The following is a 21,852-nucleotide window of genomic DNA, read 5'->3' as shown; positions in this document are numbered from 1 at the left end:
TCTCTTTTATAAATATTGTAATCTTTGCTGTAAAACTAATTATAAACTAACAAAATACGTTGAATGTAAACTAATACCGCAATGCCATCTATTTAAATATTATTGAACGATTATTTGAAATTTGGAATTAAAAATAAACAATTATATTGTTTTAAAAATTTATTGAAAAAATATATTTACAATAATTATTAATTTATCAAAAAAGAAATCTCACCTAATCTAATAGATCTAATCTTTAAATCTTTTAATATAGGTAACAAATTTATAATATCCCCCAATTTTTAATGGTTCAAGAATAATTTTAAAATAAAAAATTTCTAAATTTAACAATGGCTTAATAAACAATTTTTAGGATAATAAGTGACAAAAGTTATACTTTTAAAATGTCCAACTTGGAACATAATAATAAGGTCTAATTAAACATAATAATAATGTTCTAGGGAAGTATAAAACGATTGGGTTACCCAACGTTTAAAATCGATCAATATTCGTTCAAAAATTTCAGACTAGATTTTACAATAACTTTTTCAAAATCTGCTTTGATGAATTTGGATTTACTTAATTCAAATAATAATAATTTACTTAGTTCCAAGAATCTTCAATTCATTTCTTATGATTTTTCCAGCTGCATTTCTTGGAATTGCATCAATAAAATGTATGCCTCCTTTTATCCTTTTATAATTTACGACCTTTGGATGCACATAATCTATAATATCTTTTTCAGTTAAGGGAGGATTCACACCAGGTCGTCGAACAACAAATGCGCGTGGAAGTTCACCGGCAAGTTCATCAGGGATACCTACGACAGCTACATCGGCTACTCCTGGTAATTCTAACATAAGTGCTTCTAATTCAGATGGTGACACCTGTAACAAATAATTTATATTATAATTTCAAGTTAATAAAATTTGGATTCGGGCAAAAGTAAATTTTGTAGAAAATTATATTGTAAGAATATTTGGTTATATAACTAAACTCTTATTGGAATGAATTGCGGTCGAAACACACTAAATAAGAATGAATAAATTTCGATTTCATCGAATAATACTAAAGATAAATTTTATTTTCTCATACAAAACATTGAAAATTTTTATCCAAAATGATTGAGTTTACATTTGAGCACGCCACCGATCACAAACTTCACTATGAAGTATTATATTACGAACGAAAACGAGTGATCCCACGAGCGTGTTAGTTTGTTGTTGTAGTTGCATCGTGGACTATAATTGCTAATGGCAAAAACTAAATTAAATAATGGGGGTTTAACCTCCGTTTTTTATGACATACGCCTTATCACAGAGGCCACCCACATCACTATTTGTTTATCTTTATTTATTAAATTACATTCATATTTACAAATTACATTTTTGATGTGGGTGGAATCGGTTAGATCGCACTTATCCAAGCGACGACAATGTGATCAATTAAACATTTCCTAGAAAAAGTTGCACGTTGATAGATAAAGGTTCGCCACCCCTGATTTAGAATAATTCTACCATTGCGTTTTACAAATTACTAGTCATTGAAAGACTAGTCTCTCTCTACGTTCTAGACCATTGAATTGGTATTACCTTGTATTCTGAGGGAAAAACTTTGCATTCAGGTAATTTTAATTAACTCGCCCTATTTTAATCTCCACATCTGCGAGAGCGTTGTACAGACCTTTCTTACACCCATTACTTTACGTTAATTATATCCTTCATTGTAGATCTATTCCTTAATACAAATCATTTTTTGCTACCCAACATAGTTAGTCTTTGTCAAATACATACGGAAAATGTAGGTATACAAGTGAAAATAAATTAAGAAATCATTTTTTATAAAAAAAATTGTATTTAATTATCCAGCTAGCTTACAGTAATCAATTTATAATTATAATTTGAAACTAAGAATTCTTAATTATTATAAACATACATTAATTGACGTAAAAACTAACCCAAAGTTAAGTCCATTCACATCAGTTAATGGAAGTATAAAACGACTTATCTAACACATAAATAATAATTACGAAAAAAAAGTATCGTTAATTCTTAAAATTATTATTGAGAATTCTCAGCATTTTCACTTTTATCATCAACGTTTTTATCTTCTAAACTAGTTTCTTCTACAGTATGTGGTGGGGAACTTGGCTTTTCTTCCGTATTTTCATCAACCTTCTCGGTGGTTATTTGTTCAGATATTTCTTCGGTGGGAACATCTGATGGCAATTCTGCAGTTTCTTCAGTTTTTTGTATATCATTTTCAACATTTGTTTCAATGCAAACTTGTGGTGCTGATTCTTCTTCAACTCCTTCCATTTCTTCAAGAGGTGGCTCGGTTACTTCCTTAACAAGCGTGTCTAATTTCTCTTCAGTATTTTGTTCTTGTAACGTTTCATTTGGAGTAAAATTATTTTCTAAACTGTTATCGTCTACTTTATCAATTGTTGAATCTTTTTCGATGTCTTCATTTTCAATTGTTTTTTCTTCAATTTTTGAATTTGTTTCTTCCACTTTTGCTGCATTTTCAATTTCCGGTTTTGGTGTTTCAATTGCAGGATCTTGTGCTTGTAATTCAGGAATAATAACTTCTGCATTTACTTCCAATTCTTCGATTTTATTTATTGGCTCTGAATCAGTTGTTAATACAGCCGCAATGGAAGGCGAAACTTCAATCGTCGTGGGGGTAGCATCTGCTTCTTCGTGATCAACTTCTTTATCTAAAACAGCCTCGCAAACCGGATAATTATTTTCAGACATAATATTACTCTCTGTAGATTCAATTTCTTCGTTAGCCACTTCAATTTTTTCTTCAGTCTTTTCTTCCTCATTAGTAAAAGTTTCTGCGGGAATAATACTGATATTTGTAATGAATGTATGCTCAGGTATACCATCTTCAGGAGCACTGGGTGTTTGTTCTACAAATATTTTATTTGTTGTATCTCCTTCAGTTGGGGTTATATCATCGGTGTTTGAATTACAAGCAATTACTGACTCTACAATACCAGAATTAGTTGGTGTTCGATTTAAATCTAAGTCATGTGGTGCAAAAGAAGCCATATCCGGTATAGATTTCATTTCTTTTGAGCTTTCGTTAGTTTCATTCTTATATTCTTCAAGTTTTGTGGCATCGTATGTTGGTGAACCATGCAAATCAGATTTTGGTGACCAAATAGGTGCTTCATCCATATCAACCTCCAAATGGACATCATGTCCTAGCGTGTTGTTCGTTGAATCGGTTTCTAATCCATTTAGTATACTATCACCATTTTCGGTAGATCGACGTTGACCCGGTTCCCGAGTACTTACAACTAATATATTTTTTTCTAATGCTCGCATATACTTGTCGATTCGATTGTACTCTTTACGTGGTGTTGTTAGTAATTCACATATTCTTTGTACTGTAAACGGGGCGGCAACAAACGATTCTAGTTTTTCTAATATAAAACTTTTCATCACATCATAATTGAACGTTTCTACATTTGGACATGGAGGAATTTCAACTGATAGGCTTGATTCATAAAACTCTGTGATCACATTGATTAGTTTTTCACGAAATAAACTTTTTATTAACGACCACTGATAAACAGGATCACCAGTTTTTGCAACAAAACATAAATATTCTTCTAATTCGCGTGGTATATCTCTTGGTTTTACTTTTGTAAATTCATCTAAACATTGCAAAATTTCCTCCGCATTTTCCATCATTATTTATGTTTTTGTTGGATTTTAATGCTGAATGTCAAGCGCGTAAAACTATTATCAACCAAGTCCAAAAGTGTGAACGACACTTGTAACAACTTGAGAAAACTAAAATTATTTATGATAAGAATATGAACTACTGTATTAAAGTCGTTTGAATATGACGAATGTTGATTATATGTGATCATAGATTGTAAAGTGTATACTAGATACGCATTCAAACTCATATCTCTCATAATAATTGTTTAGTTAATTAGCTGTGCAAAGTTCAAAATATAATTTGGTTCAGTTTTCAACTTTGCTTTACTGTGTTATATCCTACAAATGAATGTAATATAATAAATCCTCATAGTATGATGTCGCGTATTAACTGTATAAATTCATTATATTTCACATTCACGAATAAATAATTCGAAAATTATTTTACGATTTTATAAAAAAAAAAACTTTTGAATAGACGAATGTGTTGAAATCTTAAATTATTTATGGTTACTTTTATTTAAACTTCCAGAACTGTTTAATTAAGTTTCCAGCTTTTAATAAAATTTTTGCGTCATCATTTTTTATTAATCAGTTTTATCACGAAAATAGAAAAACTTAGTTTATGGGTATTTTGAATACTTATTCAAAAACTCCTAATTTTCATAAATTGTTAGATTAAAATAAATTTGTTTTTTTACATACAACTTATAAATTACATATATTTAACTGTATAGTATAACCGAACCCCTTATCTATATATTGCATGTGTGTAACTTTGTTTTCGCTGATACTTTTAGCCTATACCGGAGCACCGGAGCACATTTAAAGATAAAGAAATGTACGTAAAGATTCTCCTTACAAGAGTCTATTTCTATTCTAAAAGTAAATTAAGAAGACTCTTAGACCGGAATAATTATCAAGGTTATTCCTCCAATTCGATATACATTAAATAACAGAATTTTATTTAAGGGGAAAAAGAGCTTTTTAAGAGTAAGAGTATATTAGAGTTTTAATGACAGCAGGTGCGACATATGCGGTACGTAAATCCAGACAGCGACAGTCTGATCAAATATAATTAATGGGGCGGTAAATTTTTCACACTGTCGTCGCTTGGATAAGATCGAAGTAGCCGACACCACCCACATCATAAAAATTGTATGTATTTGGATGTAGTTTAAATAAATAAAGATTAAAGATAATGATGTGGGTGGCCTGTATTATAGACGGGTATGTCTGAGAAACGAAGGTTAAACCCCATTATTTATTATTCTTTTAAATGGAAAAATGATGACGAATTTTTGGTATTTTAGAAGCCATTTATAGTAGATATTTAAAAAAGCCAGTTTAAACAACTATTGTGTAGAAATTTTTTTACTGATAGGTATGATAACGGTATATTCGGCTTTTTATCTTACAAAATTTATATTATACATATTTTGTCCACGTTTTAATAGCAGAATTTCATCAAATGATAGATAACGTTAAAATAATCAAAATTTCTCAATATACCTATTCCTGGAAAAGCGAACTTTTCCAGATTATACAGGCTGTTAAAATTTTGTAAGAAAAAGATAGTTTTGTAGATAGTGTCAAAACACTTCCTTAGAAAAATCGGAGCTAATCTTAAGATATTTCATGATTTATGGTTTATCGTAATGGTTGTTATTCAAATTTTACTTTCCCCAATAGTTCTGGTGCTTTCCACTTTTGCCCATTATCCCAATTATTGTACAAAATTATTAACTTTTTTAACTTACTTGATTTCCTTTTACTTTAATCAATTCTTTTGTCCTATCCACAATAAAGAAGTATCCTTCTTCATCATAATAAACTACGTCACCCGAATGCAGCCATCCGTCGCTATCGATAGTTTCTTTAGTTGCCTTTTCATTTTTCCAATAACCTTTCATTACCTAAACAATTTATCATAAATTTAGTTTGTTAAGTTTTAAACATCGGATTATATTTATGAAAATAAAATTTACTTGTGGTCCCCGAATCAAAAGTTCCCCAGCTTTGTCTGGTCCTAGCGTTTCACCCGTAACAAGATCAACTACTTTTACTTCTGTTCCGCTATAAACTTGTCCAATTGAACCTAATTTTGATTTTGGACTGTTCACGGGTATAAATAAAACTACTGGACTCGCTTCTGTCATACCATATCCTTAAATATAAAAGTTTTAAAATTAGTGTTTTACCATACTCTGTCATGTCAGAGGTGAAGTCATAGCGTTGAACTTTCTAAGCAGAAATCATGCGAGCTTAAATCCATTCTTTCTTGCAGAAAAAAAAAACAAAACTGGACATTATAAATATACCTTGTCTAAAATCAATCTCTTTCTGAGCTTTTTGATTGAATTTTTCGATAATACTTCGTGAAGCTAATGCACCTCCTGATATAATTGTTCGTACACTTTGAAGATGTTCCTTTTTAACGGCCGGATGTGTCGCTAAAAATAATACTAAACTAGGTACAAGATATAACATTGTCGGTTTAAATTCAACTAATGCTTTCAAATAATCTTCGGGTACAAATCTTGGTAAAGTTATAATATGGGTGCCCGCTAGCAGAGATAAATTTAATATTGCGTTAAATCCATAGATATGAAAGAAGGGTAATACAGTTAGACCAATGTCTTGATTAGTATCTGGAAAAAATAATACAAATTAATTCAATTTTATGTGTGAAAAACATAAATGAATGGTTAAAAAATTTACCACTTGTTGGTACATGAGATTCTAATTGTTTTTTATGATTCTGTACCAAATTTGCTACTAAATTCCTATGAGTTAATTCGACACCTTTTGGAAGACCAGTAGTACCACTTGAGTATGGAAGAATTGCAATATCTTCTGGTTTTACCTATTAAACATATAATTTTGAAATTAATTGATTATCGGACAATTATTTATGAGGCAAGACTTGGAGGTTTTGGTTACACAACTCATTTTTTTTTTTGACTTGGTTCTGTTAACGACTCTCGATCAGCTTTGCATTTCATGATTAGCTTATTTTTCATTTCTATAAAAGCAATGCTTATGATACTTGTGTACTAAATGCCATCTTTTAGTCATGAAGTGCAAGACTACTACCAAAAATATTCGCTATCATACGGATTTGCTCTGCTTTTCACAGGCTCAGCTTGGCTGTAATAGTTGCACTAATACAAATAAACATGTCAACAGGTCTTGAACTTACTTGTGGTAAAGTAACATCATCATACTCTTGTGTAAGTAAACTTTCCAATCCAAAAATATTTTTATCAGGTTCATCTTCTCCTCCAATATGAATTGTACCTTTGTAATCTTTTAACATAGGACCAACAATTTTTGCCACATCCAATAATAAACTAATTGTAACAATCGCTTTTGTATCTGCATTCTCAAATTGGCGTCTAATTTCATCTGTGGATAATAATAAGGATTAATATGAATTTATTTTACAAATTAAGAACTGTGAAAGGATAATACCTGGCGTATAAAGTGGATTAACAAATGTAACAATTAAACCAGCTTTTAATGCACCAAATACACAAATTCCATACTCGGGAATGTTTGGTAAAAGGAGAGCAATTGTATCTCCTGGTTTTAATTTACATGTTGATAAAAATGCTTTGGCACAACGATCAATTAACATTGTAAAAATTCCATAGCTGTAGGTACGTTCAGAAGAGCCGCATGTCTGCAAGATTAAAGGAAATTACATAAAATGTAAAGGAAATTTGACCTCGCCATTTCCCAGATTAGTTGAAATTCTGAAATTAAAGCTCAATCCAAATGATTGACATGGAGATATTCTTTTAGAAAACTTTCAGAACATGTTTCAAATAAAAAAAAGTGATTAAAAGAGGAATGATCTTATAAATACTATCTAATAAGAGTTCCTTCTTTAGTTCCTTATAACAAAGACAGTGGCAGATTTATGGAAAAAGGTTCAGTGAGCAAAATCTATAAATAGGATAGTTTTTTACACTGCGGGTCCCCTTGTAGTGCCTTACTTTGAGGGCTCAGTGGGCAACTGCTCTTTTGCCATCCTTTAAATCCGCCACTAAACAAACATAAATAGTAAGATGAGTTTCCGGAAACTTTAAATTAACGTTGGTCTTTATAAAAACCTAACAAAAACTTTTGCTTTGAATTAATAATAATAATATGTCGACTAGACTATCTAATCTCATAGTCTAGTCGACAAGTTAAAATTATCGCCAATATTTCATAAAATATTAATATTTAAGAAATTTTAATTTTTCAACTAGTTGTAGATAATTATTTATTAATAAAATTTTCTGGAATTTTCGTTTTATTACTCACCATTGCCGGTTTATCTGCCCACTGTTCAACATCTTTAAATATATATTCGTGTACGGGAATGTCTGGAATATCAACAGATCCAAATGGTGATGTGAGTATAATTTCTTTACTTTTAGCACTTGTACTTTGATGACGCCTCTTGTAATTTCCATTGAATTGTTTTAATTTCTTATTTTGAACATCATGAGCAGAAAATGATAATCTTTAATAAAATAAAAGATATTTAATTAAAAAATTTATTGACACTTCAAAGCTCTTATTATTTCAATGCTCTTTACTTGATTCAAATTTTTAAGTATAGTAATATATATGCGAATATTTTACACTTTTTCCAATTCCATTTTTCATTCAGTTTATGCAGTAAAGGCCCAGACGCTGTCCATAATACACGAATGCAATACTTTACTCGGTAAGTCATACTTAACTCGTATAGAAAATTAATTTTAAAATTTTTGGGGCCTTCTTTAACTACGGCTATATGTTGACCAGAAACTACAAAATTCATAACACACCCTAAAACATAAAAATTAATGGTCTCCCTAAGTCAAGTATGACTACGGATTTTATGGGCAGCGTCTGAAGTAAAGAAGAAAACAGCATTTAAAGACCGACATCCAATTTCTATAAGATAAGTTTGGGTCTTCTGCAATTGTTTGTATATTTAATTCCAATATTTCCCGTATTATGTCGTCTGAATTCAAATATTAATGAGAAAATAGGTTGATACTAAGTTTTCATACGAAAAACTTTTTTATTTCTATCGTGATTACAATTTCTTATTTATAGTTATGTATAGCTTTGTTATACCATAGCGACGCGAAGTACGGAAATCGCATGTCAAAAATGGCAAAATGGTACTTTTTACGTGCTAATTAGGTACCACAGTCACAAATTAAGTGCTCTATAACTTATACACCGCAACTCAGTACTCAAAGTTGCTAGCATTATGTGATGCAATGAAAATAATAATGAATGATTAGCTGTATATTAAGTGTTAAACGCAGGGCCGTAACGAGGGTACATGGCGCCAGTGGCTACTATTTAGATTGCGCCTTATATATATCGGGATCGGTTCTAACGATTTTGATGTAAATTCGTATATTGATAGTATTTAACATAAGAGTAAAGATAAAATTGGGAAGAGTAGCCATAATCGTGTTATTTTACCTTAAAGAGTCTGCACATTTAATTGATAAACTTTTTAAATTTATTCAAATGATAGAGTATCAAATTAAAGTATTGATTTCTCTCTACTTTTCTTAGAAAAACATATAAGAAACCCATTACTCTCTTAAATGATACTGGGGTATTTTGCATAAGGAACTGATTAATCTCCAAAATCAAAATTTTGTTGGTAATAAATAAAGTAAATAATACACAGTAATATAAACAACATTGCATTAAAATTGTAATTATTATTAATAAATTTATTCTCTGTTTATTAAAATGTATCAAAAAGTACCATTTTGGCAATTTTGATAAACAAAGTAGGTATGTAATCCTACTAAATTTGGGTCATCAAAATAATAATAAATTTATGATCAAAATAACCTAGCTCTAAAAGGTTTCAAAATGTCGAGTCCTGGTCCCAGAGCTAAGCACATAAGTGATAGCTAGCGAAAAACTGACATCACTGCTTAAAAGAATGATCCAAAATTAGTGGGTTTCAAAAAAATTCCTATAAGATCCAAATTTGCCTGTGTTAAAAAAAAAAAAACATGTATCTTCTCTTACAATAAAAACTTTTGTGAAAAAATGGAGTAAGTTGGTTTGCAAATTAAGAGAAAAATATCGATAGTAGTTTTCGAAAATTTGTCACTTAGGTTCTTACATTCTAACCATGTCTGGAAAGAATTTTATCTAAAAATAAATTAAAATATAAACATCCCTGGCATTTATAAATAAAATTGCTTATTGAATTTATCACGTAAATGAAAATCAAACACGTGTTTGATGTAAAATAAATCATCGTTTATTTAATAATAGTACAAGAGCCGAATTAAGGTCGACGTTCACCCATCTGTTTGGCAGGTGAAAGGTCTTTCAGCATTAGAGCTATATGCGAGCTCCCCTGCCGAAGGCTCCAGCCCAGTCGAATGCCAGACCAAAGGGCAGTCCCCATGACTGCTTATCATATTTTTAAGTTTCGATTGATGGTTCTTAATGAATTTTTATTTGCAAATAAAATGCTATGCGATTCCTCACAATTCTATTTTCAATAGTTCAAATGAAAGTTTCGAAATATGAAGTCAAGAGTTAGTCAGTTACTTTAACTTACTTTCTAAGGATTAAAAATCTAATCGAAAAATGTATATTAGAATATATAATAATAATCTATAGACTGTATAATATTAAATTCCATTCTAAATTTACATATTTGTTCATATTTTACAATGATTTTGAGGCCAAAAGATCATATTGCGATTATATGATAAATGAGGGTTTATAGAATACCTAGCGCGGATTTTAACAAAATATTTTAAATTTTATTAAACAACTAATTTTCTTATCCAGGGCCGGATTTAAATTATTGCCGCCCTGGGGCACAGAAGAAAATGCCGCCCTATGACTGAAATTTTATTTTAATAGTTTTGATATCTTATTTTTTAAGAATTAGAATAACTAATTAATTGCAGAAAAAAGAACCGCTTCATAACGAGCTGACTATCTGGTTGCAGATAAAGATTTTAACGCAATTCTTTTTTCAGTATGAAACTGTAAGACTTCCCAGCGATGCGTCGATGCAGTAAAAAAGTTGTATAAAGTTTGTACTGAATGAAAGAATGAAGCAGCTTCTGGGGCGCATTCTACTGCGTGAACTCCAACTAAATTCATAGAATGAGCAGCACATAAGGAGCATGTTCTGCAAGATATAATTTCATGAATTCTTGCCTGTAAGCCCGAATAAATCCCTGATACATTATTCGCGTTATCATATGACTGACTTTGACAATCTGAGAGATCAAAATCAAAAAACGCAAGAACAGATAATACAGCAACTAGCAAATCTTCAGCTTTATGTCCAGAGTTCTCAATAAACATGAGAAAAAAATTTTTTTTTAAATTCTTCAAAAAAAAACTATATTTATCAATTCCAGAAAAAAAAATATCAAATTTTATTTTTTCAAACCTTTATGGAAATAAATTAATTTTATTTTAATATAGTTTTCACTTAAATTTAATATATTATAATATACAAAATTTTAATTTGATACGTAATGCAATTATATTTCTTGAAAGATCAAATGTTTATTTAAAAGAATTAGTAATTTATATATTGTCTAGAAAATGTTTTCTCACTTTCCAAATTTTGCCGCCCTAGAAAATTTGCCGCCCTGGGCGCTAGCCCCGAAAGCCCCTAGTGTAAATCCAGCACTGTTCTTATCAATAGTAGGTCATATTTTTTGTTATACATTTTATTATACCGTGTTTAGTAGTGTCTTTAAAAATCTCGTCAAGTGCGACTTTGACTTCCACAAAGGTAAGGTAAGATCCGATACGAAGAGACTAGAGATTCGGGTATTTGAAGACTCAAATATAAGCTCTTCGGATGTTTAAAGACATCTGATTCTCGTTATACCATGTATATATGAAATATGCTAGCTGTGAACTACCCGCTTCGTTGGGCAACTTCAATTTAAAATACAAAGATTATTGTGTTTTAACCTTCACTTCATATGCCGTCACTTATCCTCCTTTTGTTCACAATTTCGAGATATAAAACAAAAAGTTTAAATGTAAAAAATGTTCCTTATAAAAAAATAAACAACTTTTTGTTGAAACATTTTGTCGTAAACATCACTGTTTACCCTTGAGGGCGCAAATTTGGCTGGAAACATTATGTAGTGTGTATACACATATTGTATATAATTGAAATTTATACGTTACATATATGTTACGTATGTGTTTGTTTTCTAGAGCATATACTATATCTACTGAAGAAGTGAGAAGAAAGATATTCTTATTACTTTGTGTGTAAGAGTGACTATCGTCCTTTACTTACATAAATAAGCTAGATTGTATACAGAATTTAGTAAACAAATTCGTGCCAGGATCAGATCCGTGGACCTAATTATCTTAGGTATGTTTAATTAAATGCACTGTCTAGATAGTGCGCACTAACCAACTATAAACTACATTTTATTCATACACAACATACTGTATACAGTTTTTGCATTCATGCTGTATACAAAAAAATAACTTGCAAAATGCAAACTATTAGATAGATATCAAATCAATGGAATCAATCAATCATAGTATTTTTTTCGATTATTTATTTTAATGATTATTATTATTTGTATATTCATAATTTATTTCAAATCATAATTAATAATTAGCTATCTATCTATATTATTATAAAATTATAGAGGGTTTTTACTATGTGCGCAAATCACTGGAAAAAGACCAAAGATATTAAGATTTTTTTTTATATTTTAGTAGTAACTGAAAAATATTGATGCTACGAACAAAATTTTGGTATAGGTATTCATAAAATCACCTAATTAGTCCATTTTCAGTTGTTTGTCTGTCTGTCTAACCGTCTGACAACACGATAACTCAAAAACGAAAAAAGATATCAAACTGCGAAATTTTTATAGTATGCTTAGGACGTAAAAAGTGAGCTCGATTGGGTCTTGAATCTGTAGGACCTATCTTGTAAACCGTTAGAGATAGAACAAAAGCTTGTACGTAAAAAAGTTCCTTATAAAAAAATAAACAACTTTTGTTTGATACATTTTTTCGTAAACATCACTGTTTACCCGTGAGTTCGCAAATTAGGCGCAAATTGTATAGTATGTATTATATGGAGATATCAGTTATGTGTGTGCGGCATATATGTATGTGTAATGTGACAGTGTCATCAACACTGTCTATACATGGTATTTCAACAATTAACTCAGTCAATTGTTTGTTTTCATTTGTTTATTGCTAGATTTGAATTATTCATAATTTAAGAGAGCAAAGGGATATCTGAGGGCAAAAACCTTTTTAGATATTAAGGGGGAATAGTGGGATAAAAGAGTGGAAGTAGTGGAAAGGGAGAAAGAAATAAAAGTACCGTGCATCTTGTGTATAGAATTACAGGGTTGAAGACAAAGGGCGGAGTTTGTTAGTTGTAATATATTGCATATATGTATACATAATAATATACATTTACTTATAATTAGTTTTAGAAAATCATGTTTAGAAAATATTAGAAACGTCCATGGACGTCCGTGGGTGCGGGTAACGGCTAGTATAGAACAAAATTTAAAAAAATTACATGGAACAGTGTTGCAATTATAATAACAATTTTATTTATATATTTGAAATGTACTTTGGCTCGTTACAAAGTTCTCTATCTTCATATTCAAATATTTATGTAGTTGTGTAGAGAAGATAGTATTATGACAGACACACTATCACTACAATAAATTCATAGTTTACTAGAATTTTGTAATCGATATAGATATTTTAAAAAATCAATATCTTGAAGATTATTATACTTTTACTTTATTTATGAATGAATATTTTTATAATATAATTATGTTGACGAAATTATTTGTGTTTAATTTATTTTTTTATATTTTTATTTACTCTCTATTTTGTCACTTCTGTGCTTTTCCCTAAGCACACGACTCACGAGATACACGAACCTAGGATATCGAAATGATGGTCCCCAAAATTATGAAATTCCCAAAATAAAAAAAACACCCTTGTGTCCTCACTTTTTTTATTTCAAAAAAATCTCAAAATAGACTTTTATTTGCTCTAGGGAAAAACAAATTAGGAACTGTTATGAATAATAAAGAATAAGGTAGTTAATAAATATAATGAGTATTAAGCAAATTAGAGTATTAAATTCTGCAAAAACGGAATTTATTATTTGAAAAAGGTTTAAGTTTCAAATTATTGTATTTTCACAGAAACGCCTAGGCCTATTTTTGTATCCAGCGTATTTTATTTTTGTATCCTAGTTTTTATTATACCATGTATATATGAAATATACATAGTATATTAAGTTTAGTCCAAAGTTTGTAACGCCTAAAAATATTCATGCTACGAAAAAAATTTTGGTATAGGTGTTCATAGAATCACCTAATTACTCCATTTCCGGCTGTCCGTCCGTCCGTCCGTTCGTCTGTGGACACGATAACTCAAAAACGAAAAGAGATATCAAGATGAAATTTTTATAGCGTACTCAGGACCTAAAAACTGAGGTCAAGTTCGTAAATGAGCAATATGGGTCAGTTGGGTCTTGGGTCCGTAGGACCCATCTTGTAAACCGTTAGAGATAGAGCAAAAGTTTAAATGTAAAAAATGTTCTTTATAAAAAAATAAACAACTTTTGTTTGAAAAATTTTTTTGTAAACATCACTGTTTACCCACGAGGGTGCTTATTAGGTGCAAATTTTATAGTATGCATTAATATGGGAATATCAGTGTGTGTGTAGCTATTTAAAAGTGGATATCTTTTTTTATTAACGTGACGTCAAAAAACAAACGATTGCATCATCAACACTGTCTATACATGGTATTTCAACAATTAACTCAGTCAATTGTTTGTTTTCACTTGTTGATTATTATATTTTGTTTATTATATTATATTTTATATTATTATTACTATTATTTTATATTTACACTTAGAGTAAGCATATTAGAATAGCCTGATTACACTGTAATATCACTATCTTTTCTACCTACACTTAGTGTAATACACCGTGACAAAAAGAAAGAGGTAGTATGTCCATATAGAACAGTTAAAAATGTTCGCATTTTGCTAAAACATGGAATGTGTTTCTTAGATGTCAAATATCATATAGTAATGTAAAATTAATAAATAGGCAAATTGAATTACGTATACGTTATACATGTATAATAAGTTTCGATTGTTTGACAAACACTTAACATTTACGTCATACAAGTTGCCTTATTACTAATTTTTTAAGTGTAATTGAACATTGATCGTTCCGTTGAATTAAAATTTATAAATTAAATACGTAACTAATGATAAGTGGCACTTAAGAAACAAATTTCAAGAAGTTTTAGCAAAATGCGAGTGGTTTCTTTCATTTCCCTTTATTAGCCGATTTTTGTACCATCTTTTACTGTACTAATACTGTATGCCCCTCTTCGTCGTGTGCTGAACAAAGTTAACGCCAGTGGTACGAAATTTACTATTATTCACTCACTATTAATTGGCAATATTATATTATAAAAATTTTGTGTCTAAATATTTTAAAAATTTTAATATACCTAGACAAAATTATTTTATTGCTTATTTTACGCGTAATACTTGCAATTAAATATACGGTGAATCACGATAAACATAATTTTGGGGCCTCTTGCGGGGCAAAATTTATGAATTATTTCATTTTAAAATTGTGGTGTTCCACAGTACCTTATGGAAGAACTCACAATAATGTTAATTGTACAAAAATTAATCGGTGATGAACTTCAAAAAAGTTTTCATAATGAAGAAAATTTATCCTAGATTCTGTTTATGCAAAAACAAAAAAACTTTACCTTACAGCGCTTTCCAAAAAGGAAAGCATAAAAAACTTTGGTTTTTGACGCTTTAACGATATTTTTAGAACGCTTTATTACATTCACGTCTTAAAAATTGCGTAGTTGGCGTAGTTGATAGTTCACTAGTCAAGTGACGGCCGGACTACTTTAATTATTATTTGTCTCATGTAATTGACTGTGTGTGAAGTTATTAGTATTTCTCTGAAGCGGTTTTTATTTTCGTTTAGCACTAAGCGAATAACTGAAGGTTATAAATCTTTATTAGAACATTATTACAACTGGAAATAATTACACAAACAAGTGAAAACAAACAATTGACTGAGTTAATTGTTGGAATACCATGTATAGATAGTGTTGATACATGTCACACATATATAACTGATATTCCCATATAATACATACTTTTGCACATAATTCACGCTCTCGCGGGTAAACAGTGATGTTACGAAAAATTGTTTCAACCAAAAGTTGTTTGTTTTTTATAAGGAACATTTTTTACATTTAAACTTTTCTTCTATCTTTAACGGTTTACAAGACCCAATTGACCTATGTTGCTCATTTACGAACTTGACCTCACTTTTTACGTCCTTAGCACGCTGCACACTATAAAAATTTCCCCTGATATCTGTTTTTGTTTTTGAGTAATCGTGACAGACGACAGACAGACAGACGGAATTGGACTAAGTAGGTGATTTTATGAACACCTATACCAAAATTTTGTTCATAGTGACAATATTATTAAGCGTTACAAACTTGGGACTAAACTTAGTATACCTTGGTATATTTCATATACATGGTATGATAAGTCAGTGAGTAGAACTTGTTGTCCACTAAACGCCAATAGGCTGTTGCCATAGTTGAAAGTTATACCAAAAAATAAACCTTGAAAAATAAATTCAGGGTTCTTGATTGTTTAGAACGGATTAATATTATGAGCTAGGTAATAATCATAATATTTATAAGTTATATGATTAAAAATTAATTACACCTATTATTCAAGGAAGTAAATATATTATCAATTTTAAAATATTTACTTAAAATGTATTTTAAACATTAATAAAACCGACAAAACTAAATTAGTAATATTCTCAGAAAATTTTTAATAATAAAAAAATTAGACTTGGATATTTGTCGTTACACGTATTGATAACGTAGCTCAGAGCTGTAGTAAGAAATTTGGTCCGAGGAGAGAAAATATGCAATAGCATATTGTCGATTGACCACTATTTAATACATGATTTACTTCTATAAGCAAATTTTTAGAATTTGTACCGGGGGACCGGTATCTGGCGATGTAAAACAAAATGTTGGACATACCAGAGTAAGATATAGTATTTGGAGATCCCAATCTTCTTTAGTTTCTGTACAAATATTACTATTTACTAGACACTAGACAGTGATTGTGAGATTATTTTATGAGAATGCAGGTAGGCTGAAGACTGATTTAAATGTGTTTTTGTTTTAGAATAAACTAAAAATACATTTTTTTTTTCGAAAAATTTACAAAAACCTTTCCATAATTCATGTTGAATAGAGCACCTTTGAGTATAATCGTTGCGGGTGGTTCTAGGTACATTAGAGTGTGAATCATGGTACATAAATGATCTTGTACCATGGTTCTCATGTTTTGATCTATAGTTGTTTTAATTTCTCAGAAATAAACATAGTATTAAGGAATAACAGTGCTAAACCAGAGTCAATTTCCATTATGATTGAATTTAATACATGGCTTTAAAAAACTCTTTAATGTAAATTTTGATTCTGGGGCCTACACGAACTCATATCTGCACCTAACGAATTCATGTCTGCCAAGGAGGGAGAAAGGATACAGAATTTTCACCCTAGAGCCTCCCATCTCCTCGAGAGACATAAATCTTCACAAGGCAGCTACGTCTTTTGAAGAAAGTTTACTGACTTGTGACCGTGTAGTCTGTACGTCCGTCAGTCCACGCGACGTCCGTAGGTACGTCTCTTTTCCGAGTCGGAGGTACGTTGGTCTGTCTGATGTCCTGGTCGAGTACATCAGCGATGTGGAACATAATAAAAAACAAGTGAAAAGAAACAATTGACTGAGTTAAATGTTGAAATACCATGCATAGTCAGTGTTGATTTCTATATCACATAACACATACAAAAATGTATAGACAGTGTTGATGCGCAATCGTTTGTTTTTTTGACGTCACGTAAATAACAAAAGATATTCACTTTTAAATAGACACACACACATGGGTAAACAGTGATGATTACAAAAAAATGTTTCAAACAAAAGTTTTTTATTTTTTTTTAAGGAACATTTTTTACATTTAAACTTTTGTTCTATCTCTAACGGTTTACAAGATGGGTCCTACGGACCCATTTACGAACTTGACCTCTCTTTTTACGTCCTGAGTACGCTGTAAAAATTTCAACTCGATATCTTTTTTCGTTTTTGAGTTATCATGTCCACAGACGGACGGACGGACGGACAACCGGAAATGGACTAATTGGGTGATTTTATGAACAGCTATGACAAAATTTTTTTCCTAGCATCATTATTTTTAAGCGTTACAAACTTGGGACTAAACTTAATATACTATGTATATTTCATATATGCATGGTATAAAAATTAAATAAACTTCAAGGGCTGTTACTTGAAGACAGTCTGTTGTGATCCCAATGTACGAAGAGTGCCTATGATGACAGTCTTCTGCATGGCAGAGATAAGGTATCGAAGATGAGACCTGTAGACCGGAATTTGAAAATTCCGAGAGTGGGTCGAATTCCACCAAGGCAACCGATAATGAGAACAAACATTTTGAATGGTTGCCAGGGTGTAGTTGTCGTAGTTCTTGTAGGAGATCAAGATATTTAGTCCGTATTATTATTATAATAATAATTATTATTATTTTATTATTACACCATGGTTGAAAAAAGTTTTTGAATATTTATAACGGATTTAACTACAAGATAGTTAACGCTAATAAAATTTATAACTTTTGCGATTTAGAATTAATTACACCTATATTAAGAAAGTAATTTATATTATCAGTTTCGTAAATATTTCCTTGAATTATTATTTTTTGAATATCAGTAAAACTGAAATTACATTCGTGATATTCTCAAGGAATTTTTATTATTATAATACAAAAATTACTGGGCTTGGATATTTTCCGAAAGTTTTTTTATTTTTAAGACTATAATTTAATCTACTCTATAAAACTTTTTTTCAAAATTTCATTTCTTCAATTTTATTTATATTCAGGGACGATTAATGGTGGTTGTTATTAAAGATCTAACAATAAAGTGATTTTGTGGAAACTTTCTAGCATATGCAACTTCATATTTACACCTTCAAGGCAGAGGCGCACTTACTTTTTCCGACCCTACGCCACGGTTGACTACCACTCCTTGTATGACAGCGAAAATTGATTAATAGAAAATTTTATTAAATACCTAAATATTTATTATGCATAATATTTGTAATAAAATATATATTGCACTAAGATTACCTGAATTAAAAGATATTTCAAATAAATAAACTTTAAGAAAATTTAATAACATGATTGGTGCCCTTGGCTCTATTTCAAAGTCTCATATATTTAGAAAAACTTGTTTATATTTCACTGTCTAATGTATTTACTGAAATTTAACCAAAGAAAAAAAAAAGTCTTTTTCTTGTGCAGCGGGCGAGGATTATGGTACCTGCATTTTGCTACGGTACAAGCGTTTAGTGGCGTCTTCTTCCACTACCGAATCTAAATTCTAAATAATTTTAATTTTACACAATAATCAGTTCATAACTTCGTCTTAGTTGACGCAACGCATGAAGTGATAAAGACCCTGTGAGTACTACAAAAACGATCCTTACGTACACAAGTAAAGAGAGCAATATTGTGATAAATATCAAAACTTTAAAAAACATTCATTGTTCTTAAATTCGATTCAAAGACTTGAGGCGCAAAGACGACAAATGTACGAAAATCGAAATTATGACTTGGGGTTGAGAAGTTTTTATATATAAAAAAAAGGTCATGCAAACGCATTAATAAGGGCGTTTGCCCTAAAAATTGTTTTATTGCTTCAAAAGACTTTCCTTATCGAGACAAAACATCGTGTGAAATCAATTTTTGGATAACATCAATAACTACGAAAATATGGAGGATTTAAATGTAGAAATAGAAAGAAAGGAAAATACCACTTGGTGACGTCATAACCTGCAAGTCCCATAGAGACTATATATCAAAAGCTGTTTTGCAAGAATAAGAAATTATTTAATTGACATCAGGACTAAGGACTATTTTATTAAAAGATTGAGAGTGATTTATTGCTAGAATTCTAGGATGGACGGATACCAAATTTTTCACAAGAAAATCCATGAATATGGAAAACAAGTACAAAAAATTGTCCAAACTCAATTTATTTTCTCCAGGTGACAGGTGTCGGAATGTCGTTCCTGCGCGTTACAGTTAGAATTAAGCCCTACCTTTACCTATAATAGTCAAACTTTCGTGAATAATTTTATTATCACTTTTAGAAAAAAAGTTATTTTTTTTACTTTAAACGGTGAATGATACATCTTGGTCTTGAACCTTTGTTCATATGCGGTTTTTTATTAATATTAATTTTATAGTTTTTCAAAAATCTATTAATTCAAAATTTCAAATTATGTTACCATGAAGAATTTCAAACATTCGAAATACTAAACCCCAGTTTCAAACTGGTATCAAAACTAAAACATGCCACAACTTTACAATTTAAAAAGTGATATTGAACATCGAAATAAAATTAAATTGTTTATATATGTACTTTCTTTCTTATTATAAAAACGATTTTCACAAATTAAAACTCTCAATAACATTCAAAAATTATTATAAAAAATAAAAAAAAAACTAAATTCATTAAAACTATGTTACTATATTTAAAGAGTTCAGAGTTCGCTAAATAGTTTGGAAGAAGTTACTAAAGTATGTAGGTACTACAACATTTTCTATAACATTTTTAAATTTTGTTACCTTGCGATGTGAGCGCGTTGTACAACAAATCTATTTTTAATATTAAATCTTGAAACGAAGTTCACGCATCTACAAATTTGTGATGAAAACATGTTAAATTATTTTATTTGTAAATATTCAAAATAAATAAATATTTCTAATACACTTTTTTTTGTCACTTAATAATTAAAATCCTACAATTTTTCACTAAATTTTTTATTTAAAAAAAAAAAAACTAAATTTTTTTCGCTAATAGAATATCACAAATAATTTAAAAATCATTGATGCATTTTGAATTGTTTTAAAACTAACTGTTTTGAATTAAATAAATAAAATGTTAAGTTGATTAGCGTCTAATAGTAATAAGTGAGAAGAATCTTTAAAATAAAATTCATTATATATCCCACAGAATGATCAAACTGACTTATGACCGACCAAACATCCATACTTGTTCTATATATTTATGATTTGTCTATTTTAAAAATAAATAGTAGTATTTTTTTTTTAGTCAACAAACAATATGCCACGAATGACTGACGACTATAAAGATAATATTTTTTATTACTAATTAATATATGTCTCTAGCATTTTTAATTTTTCTGTATGATAACAATGAAATTTTTAAACTAAAATAATTTATCTTTTTAATCACTAAATATTTATTGATATATGTTTAGTGAATCCTTTCGAGTAATTAACAATATTTTTAACAGAGAAAATCAAGCAGGGACATCTCCTTGCACAATTTTATAAAATTTAAGGCTTTCAAACGTAAAAGGACGAAAATTTTATTAAAAATAACAATGCCTGTTTTATATCCTTTCTAAATAAGTATAGGCAATGCATATTACTTTCATGTAAATGTTATGTAAATTTTTTGTAAACTTTACGATGTTTAATAACATTCTAGCCACTCGATTATGTTTTATTGGTAATTAATTCTTCAGAATCGTATCATTTATTTATACCAATAACCCCATTTTTACTCTGAAAGCTTTTCGCAAATACGGAAAATGATTTGTTTAATTGGTGTGCGTTATATTCATATTTTATAACAAAGTTTTTCGAATAAAAAAGTTGAATTGTCTATCGAAACATATTTCGATTTAGATCTGTTATTATCTAAACATGGATTTATTTCCGTATTAAAAAAAATCCTAAAATAGCCCGTGTATAGCCCAATTTTTTTTAATTTCTCACAATATATAGTAAAAGATGTTACAAAATATATTTTATAACAAGTGAAAACAAACAATTGACTGAGTTAATTGTTGAAATACCATGTATAGGCAGTATTGACATTTCACATACATACATATCTGACATATTTAACTGATATTCTCATATAATGCGCAAGTGTTGATGCGCAATCGTTTGTTTTTTTTGACGTCATGTAAATA

At 29.7% G+C, this 21,852-nt stretch overlaps 2 protein-coding genes across 2 annotated transcripts; both read right to left on the bottom strand.

Moving 5' to 3' along the window:
- Positions 1-338: 338 nt before the first annotated feature.
- Positions 339-20,619, bottom strand: LOC123305913 (4-coumarate--CoA ligase-like). The gene is made up of 9 exons (XM_044887751.1): positions 20,474-20,619; positions 7,974-8,175; positions 7,134-7,344; positions 6,862-7,067; positions 6,381-6,525; positions 5,981-6,310; positions 5,648-5,826; positions 5,420-5,575; positions 339-866 (listed from the first exon to the last, which is right to left on the bottom strand). Exons 1-9 carry the CDS (start codon positions 20,563-20,565, stop codon positions 579-581), a joined length of 1,809 nt encoding a protein of 602 aa, XP_044743686.1. The 5' UTR covers positions 20,566-20,619; the 3' UTR covers positions 339-578.
- On the bottom strand, positions 1,921-3,755 carry LOC123305914 (serine/threonine-protein phosphatase 4 regulatory subunit 2). The gene has a single exon (XM_044887752.1). It carries the CDS (start codon positions 3,684-3,686, stop codon positions 2,040-2,042), a length of 1,647 nt encoding a protein of 548 aa, XP_044743687.1. The 5' UTR covers positions 3,687-3,755; the 3' UTR covers positions 1,921-2,039.
- Positions 20,620-21,852: the final 1,233 nt, after the last annotated feature.

This window comes from Chrysoperla carnea, chromosome 1, assembly GCF_905475395.1.
Source record: "Chrysoperla carnea chromosome 1, inChrCarn1.1, whole genome shotgun sequence".
Lineage (NCBI taxonomy): Eukaryota > Metazoa > Arthropoda > Insecta > Neuroptera > Chrysopidae > Chrysoperla > Chrysoperla carnea.
This window is presented reverse-complemented; position numbering and strand designations above follow the sequence as displayed.